The following is an 18,559-nucleotide window of genomic DNA, read 5'->3' as shown; positions in this document are numbered from 1 at the left end:
CAAATCAAATTTTCAACACACTCTCACTATCTAGCCAGCACACAGGTGCAGCATGCTATTTTTATTTTATATATCACTGTAAAATTACACCACTGCTACTCTAAAACTCTGTACCAAACCACCTTGTCTCTGCTGTGTACTGAGCACAGGAACAAACTGCTGGGCTGAATTAATCAATATAAGACAGTATTAAAGTAAAAGGTATTTTGTGACTGAGGTTTCCACAGGTTTCTAAAAGATCTCGAATGATGATCGAAATTTAACGTCTTCATTTTTATCCTATGAGAGTTTTTTGCTGCATATCCACATTTAGATCAGTCCAGAGCAGATTTAGAAACACTACAACATCCGTCCTGTTTGCTATTCTAAACAAAGTCGGATTTCATGTCTGCAAACATATAATTTACAGTGAATTCTTTCATATTTTGCCCATTTATAGTTCGAGAACTGCTTTGTTCAATAGGAATTTGGCTGGGTTTTGAGATCTTTGTTTTTAAATCGTCTTCAGTTTATCTTTTTGTTTTCTGGTGAAAATGTCATTAAAAGTGTGAAACTTTCTAAAAACTGCAGATGCTGTCAAGAGTGTGCTACCATTTATTTATTTCCTCCTGTTTTGCCTCACTGCTGACATCAATTATGACTTCATACGATCATTGGATTGACTCAGTGTTTGATGTCGCCTCTCTATAATTGGCCAGAGTGAAGATGGAGCAGACCAGGACAGTCCAGAGGAGGGGACGCCAGCGAGCCCCCGCACCAAGCGTAGAGTGGGTCGTCCTGGCAGGAAACGCAAACAGCTGCTTCCTGTGAGTACTGTAATTACATGCTGTCGTCGGCCTTTTATACTCTACACTGCAGCAGAGTGATTGATTATCTATCCACCTATACAAAATTCCCTTGTCTAGCATGAAAAAATATGTTAAACATGCATGCACTGTTTCCAGGAACACTTTGCTTCACATTTATGTATTTCCACCTGCTAGCTGCTGAGTGGTACATGCAGTGAGATCAGCTTTTTCTAATAACACAGAACACTAGACACACTTACTGCATTAATTAATTGTCACATCTGAGTGTGTTTTACAGATAATGTGACTGAGAACATGCTTCCTCGCAGCAGCTTCCTTTGGTTGCTTTACTTCTGCTCTTTTGTGTTAAATTTAGACTTTTTTTTTCTAGCAGTGTGTCTAAGAACAGGGATTCCCATACACACTGAGCGGTTGCAGGGCTCAACATTCAATACATATGCTCAACATGTAATGCTAGCTGCATTTCCTCGTAAATATGTCACCATTTTTACTTTTCAGTCTGGATCCGTCCACCACATTTTCCGCATACTTGTTGTTACCAGTTTGCTTAAAGTTGAAAGAAAATGTAATAAACCCTTACAAGTTCTCTTACATTATGTTAACACTGTACTCGCCAGAGTAATGGCTAAGTGCTCAGAATGTGTAGACAGTGTTAAAAATAAGTCAGAAAGGATGAAAGTCGCATTGATACAAACTAATTTAGGCAACCAGGCTGCCAAAGTGAGCAATCAAGATATTTCCTAAACTGGCTGATGTAAGCATCCACCACAACTTACAGCTGAACTTCCTGGTTCAACTTCGACCTACCATTCTTTCTATAGTTTTGCGCCCTTGTGGTTTTCCTGTGAGGGATTATTAGCAACGTGGTAGCTCATCTGGCAAAACTATTGGCTCACTTTAAAGCTGTATGATTGTCTTCTTATTCTCGTCTACTCGTCAGACCTGTTTTTAGAGATACTGCCACGTTCTGAGTTCTCTGAATTACTCTGTTAAGTACAATGTTATCATAACTGATAAAAATGTTGGCTGAAACTGTGCAGGAAGAAAGTTATAATAATAATTGATTTTTTTGTTTTCAAAATCCTCTTTGGTTTATGCAGGAAAGACGTTAGAACAAAGGACATATAAGCAAGATCACCTGTTTGTGTTACCTGTTTCTCATAAGCAAGTCATGAAGAACTTTACACAGACAAAAAATAATGGAAAAACAAACCCAACTGGATCAAACTCAGCATATATTCAAAGAACAAAAAAAACAGTATGTTAGACAGAAAGATTGAATATGAAGAGAGCTTTGATTCATCACTGGTCACGATCTTTTTAAGCCGTAACCAGCACTGATCAGAGGACAGAGTATAAAAACTACAGTGGCTATAATTGGTTTGTAACGTTTTCCCACTTCAACTGTGTTTTTTATTTATTATTTTATTTTAAGAAAGTTGGGGACTGAGTTTTGTTACTTTCTCACAAGGTGAAAGCGTTACTTCCTATGTGTGACCTTGATTGGGGGTTTGAACTGGCAACTTTCCAATCACCTTTAGGCCGGCAGTAATAAGCTGTGAGTGGTGTTACAGAGCTGCATTATTACTGTAATGACACCATACTTTATATTTCTTAATGCTCTCTGACTTCAGATCTTTGGCAGCTCCTCTCCTCCATTTTTCTCTCTCCATTCATCCTCTTATCGCTCACCTTGTGTGTGTCTGCGTGTCTTTGTGCTGACTGAACTCTGTGGTCGAATCAGCAAGTCAATATAGCTGATCAAACAACCCCGAACAGAAAGGAATACCGAGTGAACTACAGTGTGAGTGAGTGTGTTATCTGTGTGTGTGTGTGTGTGTGTGTATGTGCATTCATGTGTGCAGGAGAGCAAGTCTGATCATGCTTTGATGTCTGAGCTCTGACAAGGTAGGCAGGATTAATGTTGGTCCTGCCATACAGATACTAACACACACACACACACACACACACACACGGGTGCAGGTTACACGTAACAAACGATTTGCATGTTAGTGTTGTATTTTCTGCACTACTTGTAGTCGTTGTAATAACATGATCAACCACAGCAGTATGGTAGTAGGAAGAGTATTTGTAGCATTAGTAGAATTATTTAAGTAGTGGTAATAGTAGGAGCACTTGTATTGATAAAAGTAGTATTATGTATTGTAGTTGTTTTAGTAGCAGTAGTATTGGGACTAGAGTAATTGCAGTAGTAATATTTGTTATTGTGCTAGCTGAAGTTGTAGTTGTCCCATAGCAGTAGTAATAGTGGTGGTAATAGAAGTACTAGTTATTGTATTACTACAGTAGTAGTAATACAGGTGTTGATAGTTAGAGTAATATTTGCAGTAGTAGTAGTAGTACCAACAGTAGTGGTAGAAGCAAAATCATTTTAGTGGTAGCAGTAATAATATATTAGTTGCAGTAGAAGTTTAAATAGCAGCAGTACATTAGATTAGATAGTGGTGTAATAGTTGTAATTGAAGCTAGTAGACTAGTTAAACTAGTAGTAGCAGTAGTGATAGTAGTGAAAATAGTAGTTGTGGTAGCATTGTAGTAGTACCAGCTGTAGGGGTGATAGATTGTAAATGTAGCAGCTGTAGTAGTCGTAGTCGTAGTGTTTAGTAGCAGTGGTAGCAGGGCTACATAGTAGGGCTAGTGTAGGTAAGCTGTAGCCGTGTAAAGCCCGTTCCACACAGCATGCATGAGCAATGTGTGTGTGTGTGTTGTGAAACGTCTTGCTTTTTATTTCGGCCCCATGTTAACAGGTTAGAGCAGCCACACTGCCCGTGTGAGCTGTGCGTGTCACACGTTAACACTTTACTTAGAAGAGTTGAGGTCTTGCCTATTATTTCTACGTGCAGCGGGCGGTTCCCAGCAAAAAGAGACAGTGACAATGATCTTTTAATAATCACATCGACATTATACCAGCAACATTATAACCATTCACAACAGTTTCGATGTCTATATCTGTGGAATATTCCACTGACGTGAACCTTGATGTGAGCTTACCTCAACACCTGTACCTGTTTGAGATTAAAAGCTCTCCTGCGTTTTTGTGGACAGAATCTATTCATACATTAACAAGGCTGTATTATTGTATTTATCAAGGACAAACTCATGTAGAAAGACTGGCAGCAGCAGAAGCGAGGCAGCAGGCTGCTGTGTTGACATGGGGTTAGTGGTAGTATAACAGTAGCAGTAGTGTAGCCATGGTAGTAATAGTGGAAAAGACCTCAGTTGTTGTAGTAGGTTAGGTAATGCTTACTGATGATAACAGGACTAGTACAGCAGTATTATCACATGTAGTATTCTTGGAACAGAATATAATATAAGAAGCCTCTTGCCCAGCGAACAGTATGTTACCCATTAACTCTCTGTCTCTCTCTCTCTCTCTCTGACGCACACACACACAGTGGAGTGTGTCCAGGAATAGAGCCATTGTGTGGAGCTCAGGGTGGAGCTGTCAGTGACACTAACTATAGAGAGCAGAGAGGGAGGGAGCCTCACTTTCTCTCCTCTGTCTCCTTCACTCACCCGTTCACCTCCATTACAAGTAATCACACGCACGCACATTTACACAAATACACTGCCCCGAACGCACATATTATCACAGTGATGATGATAGTTTCATGGATAAGTGGATTAGCTAAAAGGTCCTTAACTATTTCAAGCCTCTATCTTTTTTCCTGTTCCTTTCACACTTATTGTTTAGCATTTTATCTGGCTGCTGTTTTTTTTGTTGCACACTCACACTATAAGTTAGTTAAGGTGTCGGCCTCTTCCTCTTTCCTTTCTCCCTCGTTTCTCTCCCATGTGCGGAGCAGCTGGTGGGTCTTTCTTTATGCATGTGTACGTGTGTTTGCGCTTGTGCTTTTTGCTTAAACATTTCAGAGTAGTAGTTCAGTAGGACTCAAGAGATACATTAGGACCTTTCCCAACATTTATTCAATGCTTTTACATGGAAATAATCTTGCAACCACAGTCAGATTTGATGTCAACTGATGGAAATAATAAAACCTTTCATGCACACTAATAGCTAGACTTCATCAGGAGTAAAGCAAAACTATCATTACTGGAATTTCTTTCATGTAAAACTTAAGGTCTTAATTCGGACTAAGCGTGATTCATTGCTAGAATTTTCGATTTGATCTTGGCATGTATGCAGCTTGGTCTGGTTTCTTGTGATGTTTCTGTTTTGCACCAAAACCACAAAGGTCACAGAGACATTGTGGAAAAAACTATGGTTGTGTTTGACAAAAAGGGCCATGAGTCAGTTCACAGATTAAAAATTACTTTCTTGGGTCAAAAAATGAAACAGCTTTTATGTTACAACTAGTGCTGCAAGCAGCTGAGCTTGTGTTGAGATCCTGTATTAATTAACTTAAAGGTCCAGTGTGTAACATTTAGGAGGATCTGTGGAATATAATATTCATAGGTATGTTTTCATTAGTGTTTAATCGTCTGAAAATAGAACTCATTGTATTTTTGTTACCTTAGTATGAGCCGTTTTTTATAGATAAACCGTTTCTACAGGAGCCCAGAACGAACAAACCAAACACTGGCTGTAGTTAGGGACTTTCTCGTTTTTCGCGAGTTTCGTTGCCACCGTAGTATCACTTCACGCTTCACAGCCCGTTCCCAGGTCGATATATATAGATGCAGACGTTGTTCAGTAATTTCAGTAAAAATCTGCTACTTCACTGATAGATGCCACTAAATCCTACACACTGGTCCTTTAATTGTCCTTTAAGCTTACTGCAAACTATGTAATTTAATCAAGACTTTAATGTGGATATTCACCGTCATTTAACGGGATAAAGATCCGCCTGACCTTTTCCATCAGAGGTCAGAATCTTTGTAGATGTTTCTGTCATTTGGTCTACACTCATTGATTTAATGTGGTGGACAAAATAATAGAAACTGCAGCTGCAACGTAGATTAGCTGATCAACAGAAAATTAAACAGCAATTATTTTGATAATAATAATAAATAATAATTTGTAATTGTTTTAGTCATTTTTTTCATCAACATTGGATGGTTAATGTGTGAATTTAATCCTTTTCTTTGTCATAGATGATAGAAGTAGATAGTAGTGAATATCTTTGCGTTTTGGACTGTGGACTGTGGAAAAAATAGGTTTTTTGTTTCATCTTTGTTTTTATTTTTAAGAAATGACTTTGTTAGATAGTTTGAAAACTCTAGGGATAACTAGAGATAGCTACATTGACCAACATGGCCACAGTAGCTATCTTTAGTAATAACTAATGTTAGCTAGCAAAACTAAAGCAAACAAAACAAAACGAAAGATAGTAAAACGTATAAAAAGTATACGTGATAAAAAGTATCAAGCTTGAAGATGATGATAATAATCTATGATGTAAAGCAGGACACCGCTAAAGCTGAAACATGTTCAGTTTGGGCAGTTCTCCAAATCACGTCATGTCCAAAACATAATCTGGACGAGATTCACGGCTACTGTGATGGGAACTAATAACTGAAATAAAAAAACAAGTGTCTGCTGTGCACATATTTCTCCACATATGTGTTACCTCCATCTGTCATACTGATATTGGAAACAGCCACATTTTGGCCCAATCATGCATTTATTTGCTATATCAGCTTGGTGTGACTGCTTATTTTATTATTTTTGGTGCAGTGTTGTTTTATTGTTTGCTGCATCCTGTTCTCTCCTCAGCCCCCTCCCCCCTTGGGTATAATCAAAGTTTCATCCAACTTAAAAAAGAAACTGCCCTTGGTTGGATTGCTATATTGTGCACAGTAAAACTCAGGTACTTTCCACACTGTCATTCAATATCAGAAAGAGAACAGGAAGTGTAGGACAGCAAGGAGTTGAGTTTGAAAAAGTGAAAGACAACATAAACTACAAGGTTACATGTAGGCAGTACTATCTGTGTTTGTCTCTTTTTGGTATCTGTACTATCAAACTATGACTTCTGTCAAAAGTAGTCTATGCCTGAAGATTTCTTACAGTTTGATGCATAAGTGGGCATGTTTGTGTTTGGTCTTACTTGTGCAGTAAGTTCTGACGTGTTTAAATTCTCTCAGTACAACTTTAAAGCTGCATTAAGCAATTTCGTTGATAGGCGCATTGGATCAAATGACTCTTTGTGATCTGAGTCAAAACTGTAGTCTGCAGCCGCATTAAGGTTATAGTTTTGGTTCACCGGCCTGAATCAAACCACTTCCTGTGTAGCGCAAAATGGCGGGGAGGCTGTGAAGTGGCTGAAGAACGTCGAACATATAGCAATCCAAAGACATCCAGATATTTTTCTCAGGAGTTGGTGGACCAAACCAGGGCTGAAATTGGATTTACATTCGACATGTGACCAAAAAGATGACTGCAAGTCCAGATTCCTCTGTTTCTGCTGAATGTGTAAGTAGTCAGTTGTTTGCCTTAAAGTTAGCTGTAGGTGCTGATGTAGTATCAGAGTCTTTTTGCCTCCTAATGTTAAAAATTGCTTAATGCAGCTTTAGTTTCAGTTTGGGGTTAAAACAATAACTGCTAAGGCCATGTGTTCACATCAAGGGGCACGTGATGGTATTGCATGTGCACAGGATAGACGCCGGTGCACTCATTTTAATTTAATTTTAAAGAAACATATTACTTTCATCTCGGTTAATTCATGCCATGATTTTGATTGTTTTGTGCGAACAGTTTTTAAATTCATGTGAGCTAATTTATAAAGAAGCACCTGGTTGATTTTTTATGTAGCAAGTTTTACACTGAGTTCAACCACTTGACTTAAGTGGTTGAATTTAGTTGACTGCTTTGAGTTTAGTTTGAATTTGTTTTGAATGTGTTTTGACTTTTTTGCTTCTATGAAATGCTATAAACAGAATTATCTTTGTTATTTGTCCAGTCTCTTTACTTTTGTTTCAGCAGTTTATTTCCCAGTGTTTAGTCCCAAAGTGAAGTAAACATGTTGCTTTTCACATATAACATAACATAATTTATGCATTTTCACACAGTTAAAACACAATTTTAATGAGAGTTGATTGAGACTTATTGGAAGTAATCTACTATTCTGCTGCCAACTCTCTAATGTAGTGTAGTATTCTTTAAAAGAGCTGTACTGTCATCTATTTGCTGACTGGAGACATACTAATCCATCTGCCTTTAAGAGTATTATTGTTAATTTTCAGATTCAGTGGCGGATAAATGGCCCCACACATGCACATAGCTATCTAAAATTATTTTTACAAAAGGGCAAGCACACATTAACACAAAATATAGATTTTTGTTTGTAGGTGGGATGTTTTGGGCACTAAAAACCTTCCTGTTTAAGTACCCAGTGTTAGTGCTGATGTCTGCTGGTGTAGTTAAGTTTGCCCTGAGGCCCTTTTAGTCACCTTTTGTGTTCTCAGCCTTTTACAGGCCTTCTCACCTGCTCATTACAGCCTTTGTGGGCTTGTTAGTCCTAGCTAGTGTTAGCGTAGCCTTTGAGCTTGACATTCACCCCTGCTCTCCACTTTCTAACTACCAATCTATAAAATCTGTTCGCCTGTTAGCGACACACACACATAAAAATCCTGCTGGCCTTTTAGAGCGGACACATGATCAGCGTTTAGCATCATTAATGCTGGTGAGCTAATGGATAAGCCATTGAATTAGAGACAGGATTATGTACACGGGAGATTGAATGCACAATTAAACAAACGGCATACTGTCATCTCAGTTTTTTGCTGTGTAAATACTTGTTTGAAAAGTATTAATTTTTAAGGGTATTTTACATTAAACATATAATTTTAACCTAATTTTACGAGGGGTGAGCATCATTTAACACAAGGCGTTCCTCCCACATGTGCCCATTAATCATTAGCACTGTTAACGACATCAATACTGCTCCCCTTCTCATCTCAGAAGTGTGTGTGTGTGGTGTGTGTGTATGTTAATGGTAGCTGGGGGTGTTTATTATACTGATCCTATGCAGACGCACTCTGCTGGACGTACCTGCTCTGCATTGTGCTAACAAGGGCAGACTCTAATAGGTATGTGCGTGTATTGCAGTAGCTCTTTGATAGTGTGTGTATGCATGAGTTTTGTGTGTGTGCATGTGTGTTTGTGTGTATAAGGCCTGTACGTGTGTGTGTATAGTTAGTATGTCTGTGGAGGTCTTTGATGAGTCTAGACATGGGCCAGCAGCAGTTTTCTCAGACCTAGACTGTGCTCCGTCTGTTTCCCAGGAGATGGCGACCTCTGACCCCTGTGCAAACGCCCCCCCAACCCCGCCTGAGGAGCCGGAGCCCTCCCCCTCCCCTCGCAAGAAGCGCGGGCGTCGGAAACTAGAGCAAACCGAGAAGAATAAGGGTATAGAATACAAAGTCATATAATTCTAATAATATGACTTTGCTCATTTATACAACAATTAAAAGCCTTTAATTTAAGAAAATTACACAACAGATCACTTTTTTTTTTACATTTTAGATGCTTTAAGGATTTGAAACGTTACGTTAATGATTAATGCCTAATTAATAAAAAACTATTTACCCAAAGGTCTTCAGGAGTACTAGTCAGTTTACCTGAAATTTTAATAGTCAAATAACTTCCAGATTGCAGTGTTTGAAGGCATTTCGAGTTTAAATATGGATGCCAGGGCAAAGTGATGAAAACCATGGCTTTACCTCCTCATTAAAGCTCTTGTTAAATCTGTACAAATGGGCCATTTCCTTTAACTTTTCTTCTCCTGCAGACGAGCCAGATGACAGAAACTGCGACTCCCCCAGAGAGGTGAGAAAAGCAGCTTATATCCTGCTTCTGATGTTTTTTTCCTTTTTTACATCCAAAAATGAAGGAAAACCGCACTCATAGTACATGTAGATTTAAGAGTTAAGCATGTAACAAGCTTTTCGTGTGCGTATGTATGTGCAGGGTGAGACTGGGAGGCTGCGGAGGAGGCCAGTCCCCAGAGTCACTTTCCAGGCTGGGGATCCGTACTACATCAGCAGGAGACAGAGAGAAGAATGGCTCAGCCGCTGGAAGATGGAGGTGGGAGAGAAACAGGTCTCTGTCTGTGTGAATTTGTAGCTACAGTAACATGGAGGCTTTTATTGTCTTTGGAGCCCAATCAGAATAAAATGCCTCATATTGACGCCTCAATCAAACGCTTCTTGACACTCCTCTGGATTACATTTCTACTTTAGAATATGTTTGTCATACAGTATATTCTGTAAACGTTTAATTAACTGAGAGGATTTGTAAGCTTTTGGATTGGATCTGTAGATGGGTGCTTTGTATTGTAAAATAACCAAAATACAGTAGAAGTCAGCTGTGGTTTGCTCTGTGTTGCACTGAGTAGTCACTTAAAGGGGAAACCCCCCTTGAGTAATCTACCTCCACAATAGAAATGCACTGTGCTCAGTGGTGGGTGATATCTCTAAAAATGTTATCATGATTAGCACTTAAATTTCCTGTGTTAGGGCCTATTAACTCTGCTGTTTTTTGTTAAATGTTCATTTTACTCAAATAAAATGAGAGAGCAGTCATAAAAACTAACTACTGAAGATTATTTATTATTATTATTTATTTAAAAGTGAAGTGAAGCCTGTAAACTAGTTGCTGGTGAGCTGAACTGCGTGTTTTCTGGTCGGGAGGGACGAGGTGAACAAACATTAACGCTGTACATATTCTACATTCACATATAATCTATTTCATCTAGTATTGCAAAATATATAAAACACTTACAACGCAAAAGCAATTCAGATTATATCAGAGGGCATAATCTCTAAATATAGAAGTCTTTCCTCTTTCCTGCAGTGGAGAGACTGTAGACTGTAGATAGATCTTATACACCTATAAACTAAAATAAAAATAAAAAAACTGTTTCGACAGTGAATTATACGTGTAGGAGATCAAATACTACTGCTAGCTGGGAAGCTCATGGACTCATTGGGCAAGTGTTAATTTTAGAAAATGTACTTAAATTAACTTAAATTAACTTAAATTAAATTTTTTGGATCCTTCATCACACACTGTTGTTTTGCAGCTTTCCTGTCCTTGTTGACTCTGTAGTCTGTATTTGTTTACACTGGAAGGGAGTGAACTTCCTTTCCATACGGACACACAGTTAGCCGGTGAAACAAGAAGAGTATTCTTCCATTTCATTGGCTCTCTTTTTCTTTGTGACATTTACTCAACACTTGACAAAGTGACGTGCGGTTGAAAGTGAAAATTGTGCTTTGCCCTTCAGTGGCGGCAAATCCCTGTCATGCACCATTTGTCATGTTAGAAGAACTCAACTTAAGTTGATTTTGACATGCATTGCCCGGAAGTGTACCAGTGGAACATTTTAGCACTATAACATTGCTGGAGAAGCAGCCCTGTCAGATACGTTCATTGGTTTGATTTTCACTGCAGAGAAAACATGGATGGATGGATCTATAGCATTTGAATTAATTCAAGATATATATCCTCAAATTGTTGATGTTTAGGCTTTATCTCATTTATCTGTTTTTGTTTTAGTACGTTTGGTCAAACTTTCATTTGTACTTTTAGCACATACAGTGGCAGAAGCCTGATCATTCAACCATTGGTCTATTAGTGTGAACTATCTATTTAAACTTCTGCTCACTTGATAATAAAGGCCGTAGCTATCATTGAGGCCAACAAGGTCATGTCCTAAGTAATAGTTCTTTAAATCTTGGGGGTTAATGTCATCAAGTGGAGTTTATGTTCACATATTATACATGTTGTAGTTTTAAAGGCTGATTTGTGTAAGTCTGATTGGACTAAATGTTTTTAAAAGTCTGTTTTAGGCAGTAGGGATTCTCCACTATAGTTACATACTTGCAGAAAAAGCTTTGCAACAACACTGTGAATGTGAAAGATCCCTTATAATAATTATTTTACAGAATTGAATGAAATCTGGACTCATTGACTACAATTTTTCTAAAATCCTGGCTGTGGCTAACTAATATTTATTCACTCTCAATTGCAACATGCGCTATTTAGGTGTTACAGCTGACTCAGGTCAGTGAGGAAAGCTGGTTACTGGTTTTTGTGACAGTGAATATCGTAGACATCAGCCTCACATCAAGTCATAGTCCTATTTGGCTCTTTATTTTCCCCTAAACACAAATTTGTGGATAGAAATGTTAATAATGTTTTGTCACTGCTCTAAAGTGTACCAAAGTGGACACCTTTTAAACCTTCATTTAAAGCAGCAAACAGACAGAATTATCTCTAGACTCTGCAGTTCCCTTCAGCTCTATGAATCTGTTTTTGCCCACTAAAAACCTCTAAAAACCCACTGTACACTACCTGCCAGCAGACTAGCTACTAGCTGGCAAACATAGTGTAGCATATAGCAGCTAAAGAGACAGATATTTCCATCAGGAGTTGGTGGAGACCAAACACAGAGCTGAAAGAGAGTAAATATTAGATTTACATTCACAGAGTGGCCAGAAATGGTAATGTTTGCTCAGCCTTACAACTTAATGGGGATAATATATCAGTGTGGTTCAAAATGATCATTTGTTAATAGTCACATACATTTACATCTGTCTCCAAGTGTACAGAGAACAGTCTGCAGTACCCTAAAGAAAATACTGTGTGCTGCTTTGCTGTAACCAAGACAGGGAGAGTGAATGTGTGTATGAGCAATAACAGTGAAAGACAGAATGACTGAGAGACACAGGATGTGGGTCTGGTCATGAGAGAGAAAGTCATTCAAGTTGATTGACACACAGGCTGACGGAAACACAGGGATGTGAGGGTGTCAGAGAGAGAGAGACAGAGAGGGTGAGAGAGAGAGAGAAAGAGAGATGGAGAGAGAGAGAGAAAGGGTGAGAGAGAGCGAGGATGAGAGAGAGAGAGAGAGACAGAGAGAGAGAGAGAGGGGCTGATAAACAACAGATCAGTTATTATGACTTAAATGCAGATGATGGTTTAAAAACACAAATCTTTCATGCCTAATTAAACACACTCAAGCTCTAGTTGGTCAAAACTGATACCAACTTGTCTTTTATACTGCAGAGAGAGAGAGAGAGAGAGAGAGAGAGAGAGAGGGGTGACTTCCTGTTAACACATATTCACAGTTACTGGCTCATCACCTACTGTCAAGACATAAGTGATTTTTTTTTTGTGAAACAAATTGAGACTAAAAGTCAGGTCTCATAACTTTATGTTAATTTGAAAGAAAGGAAGAAGGTTGAACTATATATAGTAAATAAAAGTGAGAAAGTAAAGTCGAAGCACAGAAACACATTAATTCAGAATCATTCAGATCCCTTCTTTAAGTAAAATGACCAAACACTAAAGGGATACTTCAGGTTCTTTTGAGTGGGGTTGTATGAGGTAGTTATCCATAATTAGTGTTTCACCTACAGTGGACAGCAGTGGGTGCAAACCTACTCCAAAAAACCTGAACCATCCCTTTAATGTAAAAATACTTATTAGCTAAATGTATTAAAAATAAAAGCACTGCTGAGGAAACCCTCAAGATAAACCGAGGGTTGTGAGTTGATTAATGGGAGGAGGAAGAGGATAAAACAAAGTTCTGCTAAAGAAAGTTGTATTAATTTTTTTAACTTCTGTCTAATCTTTGCTTTTCAATGAAATGTTGGATAATTTTACCTCTTGGGGCCACAAACAATTGAAGTTAAATTATCTGAGAAGATTGGAGGGTTGATCATGCTTTGGTAGAGACAGACACTCTTGACACTGACGTCAAAAGCCAAAAAGATTGGAAACCTCTGGTTTAATCTTTAGCAATGCATTGTATCTTATCATTTGTTTTCAAAAAGCTTAATATTAAATGTAAATAGAAGCTGTCAAGAAAATGTCGTTGGGTAATTTTCCTCCGAACTGTGTTCTAGAAGAAGTATTAACAAATGGAAATACTCAAGTAAAGTAGCTCAAAATTGTACTGAAGTACGATACTTGGGTAAAAAACTTTCCACCAACTGAGGACGGAAACTGAGCAAGTAAAATAAAGAAAGATTAATTAAGTAAGGCAGAAAGGGGTGGAAGGAAGAAAAATAAAAAAAGTAGAGGGGGGGAAGGTACGTAAAGAAGAAGGGGGGTGTAGAGAGAAAAAAAATAATTAAAGCAGGGCAAGAAAATAAAGATAGGAGAGAAAAGGGAAAGAATAAAAGGTAAGAGACTTAACTTAGATGTAACGCAACAAAAGAAACAAAGTGAGAAGGTGAAAGAAGAGAAAAACCTGGGAGTAAGTGTGTATGTGTGTGTGTGTGTGTGTGTGTGTGTGTTTGACAGAAGGAGAAAACGAGGTGAAATCAGTGATGGAGACAGAGGTTAACCAGTTCCAGGTTTCTGCCTGTGTGTGTGTGTGTGTGTGTGTTTGCTCTGTCAGTCGAACTGCCGCCAGCTGTTAACACCCCCATCAATATCCCAGCTCACTGCCGTCTGAAGGAAACCTGGTAACTCTGCAAATCTTTTCCATTTGAGATGGGGGGGAAAAAAAGTCTGGCATCTTTTAATTTTATGTCTAAAGTTACAGCCAAGAAAATAAACAGTGAGTGGAGCTATAGTGTACTATATGTATTAGAGGGTAGAGCAGCAAGTCATATGCTGCACACACGCTCAGCTGCGACTTTGTTTTGACCTCTAACCACTCGGTGTGATGTGCAGGACTGCAGTGAGAGTCAGACACACAACCTCTGAAACTGTCTGTAACAAGATCTGATCACTGGATCATTACAAACAAGCAAAATAACAAAAATGGTTCACATTCAGAGAATCGCTGAGGTGCTTTGTGTGTAACCTTAAGGGCTAACTAATGTGTGGCTTTTAACCTTTTAAAACCTGCACTGTTTACATCCATCCTCTCTTCTTCAACCTTCATCAGGTGCTTTTTAAGGCCACCAACTGTTTTATTGTTTACTTGTAAAGCTTCAACAATTATTTTCATTACTGATTAATGTACTGATTCAAAATTACCCTTTTTTATTTCGCACATTTCAGAAACTTATCATATATGAGCAGCAGCAGAAAAGCAGCAAATTCTCACATTTGTGAAGCTTAAACCAGCAAATCTTTGGATGCTTGAAAAGTAATTGAACTGGCAACATCCTTAAAACTTCTTTAATCAAAAAAACTTCTTTTTTTACAAGGAACTGAATGAGTATAATGGGAAAAGTGAATGCTAATATTCCTTTGTGACCACTGGATGTGTGAATGGAAAACTGTTTGCTAATACCTTAATCGTAAAGACTTTTATATGTCAAGTTATCTTAGCTTGGTTTGCAGTTATTCTGCCCCCTAGTGGCCAAAAAAGGAAACAAACAAAGCTGTAAATACTTCTTTTTACACGACTTCATCAGAATAGTGACTGAAAAAAATCCTCCTATTTCATACATTCACTATATTATATCATATCAGCTTCACTTTATTCTTCTTTCTGTAACTCTAAACTAATGTGACTCTCTGTGTAACTTCGTTTCACAGTGATGTGTACTTTTTGTGTGTACGTCTGTGTGTGTGTGTGTGTGTGTATGCAAGGTCCTGACCCTAACACATCCTATTGCCTTGTCAACTCTGAGGCTTACCTAACCTTTGACCTCAGTACATGTACCCACCTCATATATACACACACACGTAAACACTAGCTTGGATGTGCGAGTGTGTGTGTGTGTGTGTGTCGTCATCATCCCAGAGGCTACCAGACATAACTCTACACCATCGCTCATTGTGCGTGTGTGTGTGTGTGTTGATGAAGTTCACCTAAACATCTGTTCAGTGAAGGAGCCAGTAAATCACACACTTCACTGCTGGCCAATCAGCAGAGAGGGAGAGGGCAAAGAAGACTTGAGGTTGAGTGTATCCCAGGAGACACACAGAGAGGAAAAGTGGAGGAGGTGTGAGAGAGACAGCGAGAGAGAGAGAGAGACAGACAGACGAAGAAAATGACAGAGAGAAAGAGAGCCAGGGAGGAAGGGTTGCAGTTACAGAGCTGCCATGTCCGGTCTGTAAGTGATTTAATTTTTTTTTTTTTCTCTTTTCCATGTGTGCACGTGTTGCAAACTATACAAGTGTGTGAAGTGTGTTAAGGTTTGTGATACAAGCTGTTTCTGCTATCAAGAAGTTATTTTATGGCAGGTTTGTTTTTATGTTTGCTAGCAGGGTTTCCTTTTGTTTGCTGAAGTAAAACAGTGTTTAATTCAGCTTTTTTTAGTGCTTTCTGGTGGCATTATGCCAACGGCTTGAACACATGGGAGATATCAGCAGTAAAACATCTGAAAGAAAGTTTGATTAGACTGAACAGAGGACGTGTTAGTTTACTTTCTGTTTACGTGCTTGTTTGTTTGTTTGTTTGGGGCAAGTTGGGAGCACAGATTTAAAAAAGTGTTTCTTTTCCACTGGCAGCTAAGACATGATAATGAATCTTTTATATGTTCCCCATTTAACACCTATCCCCCCTTTTGAGGTTGCTCTGACAAAATTACAGCTAATAAGTCAGTTAATAAACTGGCTAATAACAGACATCTGTGGTTGTTATAGTTGAGTTTTCTGTGGATGTATCAGGGTCCAGCAGGGCAAACTGCAGTGTAAGACAACTCATAACAACTTTTTTTTTTTGGCAAAACAAAACCCTCGTCATCAGTTGCATTCAGTATGTCCACTAGTTGTTACCAAAATGTGAGTCCCAAACATGTAACATTATTTGCAAGAAACAAAAAAGATTAGAGGGAGGTATAAAAAGTAAAACAGCTGCTTTTCTCTTCTGTTAATCATCTTAAGACCCCTCAGATTTATCTTGTGACCCCTCATGGGGGTCCTGACCCCCAGGTTGAGAGCCTCTGATATAACAGACAGAAGTAAAATACATAACATTTCTTATTTGCATTTTAGTTTACGCTAGCCCTCAGAAAACATGGATATTACTTGGTCATCATGTCAACTACGGTGACATAAAGCTTCACATTACTTTGGTGTTGTCCAAAAGCAAACAGCAAACATTTATTTTTATAATTTATTTATCTTTATAACAACATGTATTTGTCTGTGAAGGAGGGGTGTTTAATGAACAGTTTGGAAAATACCGTACCAGTTTCCCACTGGCTGTAAAGGTGTGCAGATAGCTTCCTAATATGTTACTAATTGGAAAACAATACCAAGCCAAGGTCAGTTATTTTGGTATTGTCCTTAAACATTCACCAGACAGATGTTGTTTAGTTCATTTCATTATAAGAGACCTCAGTGAGCTTGATGGAAAACCACTGATTGTTTTCCTTTAACATGTCCCGCGGCTGCGATCGATCGCCAAATGAAAGAATGGTGTGTTGTTGGTGTGTTGCCTATTGACAATGTGAGAGAGAGGATCTTAACTGCTCTCTTGATTGTACTCTGTGTGTGTGTGTGTGTGTGTGTGTGTTCGTTGAGCAATGCCGGTTCATCTCGAGGTCAGGGTCAGTCACGCTCATAAAGGGGGAGTGGTTTAAGAAATGGCTCATTGGCGAGGTCGTGGGGTGAGGGGTCGGAGGTCAAGGGGGCGGCACTAAGAGTGAAAACACTGACCAGGCCACGGGGTTCGTCAAAGTTCGAAGTTGTAACTCACAGTATTACAACCTCTCTTTGCCTTCCCACCCCCTTCCTGCATTGGTTTGTCCCTCACATGAAAACACACATGCCTGTTCATGCCATGTTCTGGATCACTTATATTTTAGCTCGGCAGTAACAACCATAACATAACCAACACAAACTCTAATGTAGCTCATAACATGTTACAGACAATGCAAGACATGTGAGACTGCGGCATTGTAGTGGTGCTGTGGTACAAGTTGGAGCCTGAACAATACATTGGCACGGCAGGTAATATCCGCTGATTTCAGACAGATACATTTTTGCATATGTTAGCCAATAAGAAACAAAGATATTGTTGTTCAGAAATGGCAAAGATACAGTGTGTTTGAGGTCATTTAGAAACAGAGTTTAGGGTGGTGAGAGGTGTATTTTTTAACTGTTAAGATTTCCACTCAGTACATATCTGTGTCACAATTATTCAATAAAATGATTAATTAACTCAAAAAAAAAATCTAAATGTATATCATCATATTGTTGTTTTTTTCATTTTTCTTACCTCTCAAATATCAATTTCAGTAACAGTATTGTTGTGCTTTAGTTTAAATACATTGTAAAAACTGTATCCCTGACCTTTCTACAACACAGTTTAAACTCTCCGTAATGTTTAATACAGAAGCATCTGATGTGCACAAATCATCCAAAGTGCACCGATATATTATATATTATATAAATCATACACTAGAAGTGGTTGTAGTACGTCAAATACTGTTAATCAATGAGCGTTTAGCTCAGCACTAGAATCTTGTGGACACGACACACAGTGAGATGTTCAGGCAGTGGTCGAGCATTGGTTGCCTGTGGTTTTGGCCCTCTGTCCATTTGATTTCTTCCTATGGTCAGTCTTTATCAAACATCCATTTAGCTGAATGAGGCAGTCTGTAAAAGTGAGACTTCTCGGGGCGAGTGAGTGAATCAGTGCTTTATCAGTGCAAACCATTGAGCAGTTATATCCAGACACAAATGAAATGTTCATGTTGGTGGTCAGCTGTCTTGTAGTCTTCTCAGTGAGTTGATTTGCAACTTTATATAAAAGACTTGAATGAAGTGGTGTGAATACTTTCTTCTTGTTACAGCTACTGTGTGCACTGTTGTTGATGTGTGTGTATTAGAAGCTTTTGTTTATATCTAGTAGTTTTTTTTTTTAAAGTATATTTTTTTGGGGCTTTTATTGCCTTTATTATAGAGA

The 18,559-nt window shown here is 38.5% G+C and overlaps 1 protein-coding gene across 7 annotated transcripts in view; it reads left to right on the top strand.

The window, feature by feature from the left end:
* Positions 1-698: 698 nt before the first annotated feature.
* Positions 699-18,559, top strand: part of LOC118340245 (DNA (cytosine-5)-methyltransferase 3A-like) — a gene marked incomplete at its 5' end in the record, with an annotated part of 43,544 nt that continues 25,683 nt past the window's right edge. For 6 of the 7 annotated variants that reach the window (XM_035678106.1, XM_035678111.1, XM_035678108.1 and 3 more), the window contains 4 exon segments: positions 699-806; positions 9,018-9,141; positions 9,524-9,561; positions 9,703-9,819. In XM_035678106.1, the coding sequence (XP_035533999.1) occupies positions 699-806; positions 9,018-9,141; positions 9,524-9,561; positions 9,703-9,819 (387 nt within the window). 7 annotated transcript variants of the gene reach the window in all.

This window comes from Morone saxatilis, unplaced genomic scaffold (assembly GCF_004916995.1).
Source record: "Morone saxatilis isolate NCDOM2014 unplaced genomic scaffold, NCSU_SB_2.0 Contig7, whole genome shotgun sequence".
NCBI lineage: Eukaryota > Metazoa > Chordata > Actinopteri > Moronidae > Morone > Morone saxatilis.
Note: the sequence above shows the minus strand (reverse complement) of the source record. Positions and strands in the feature narration are given on the sequence as shown.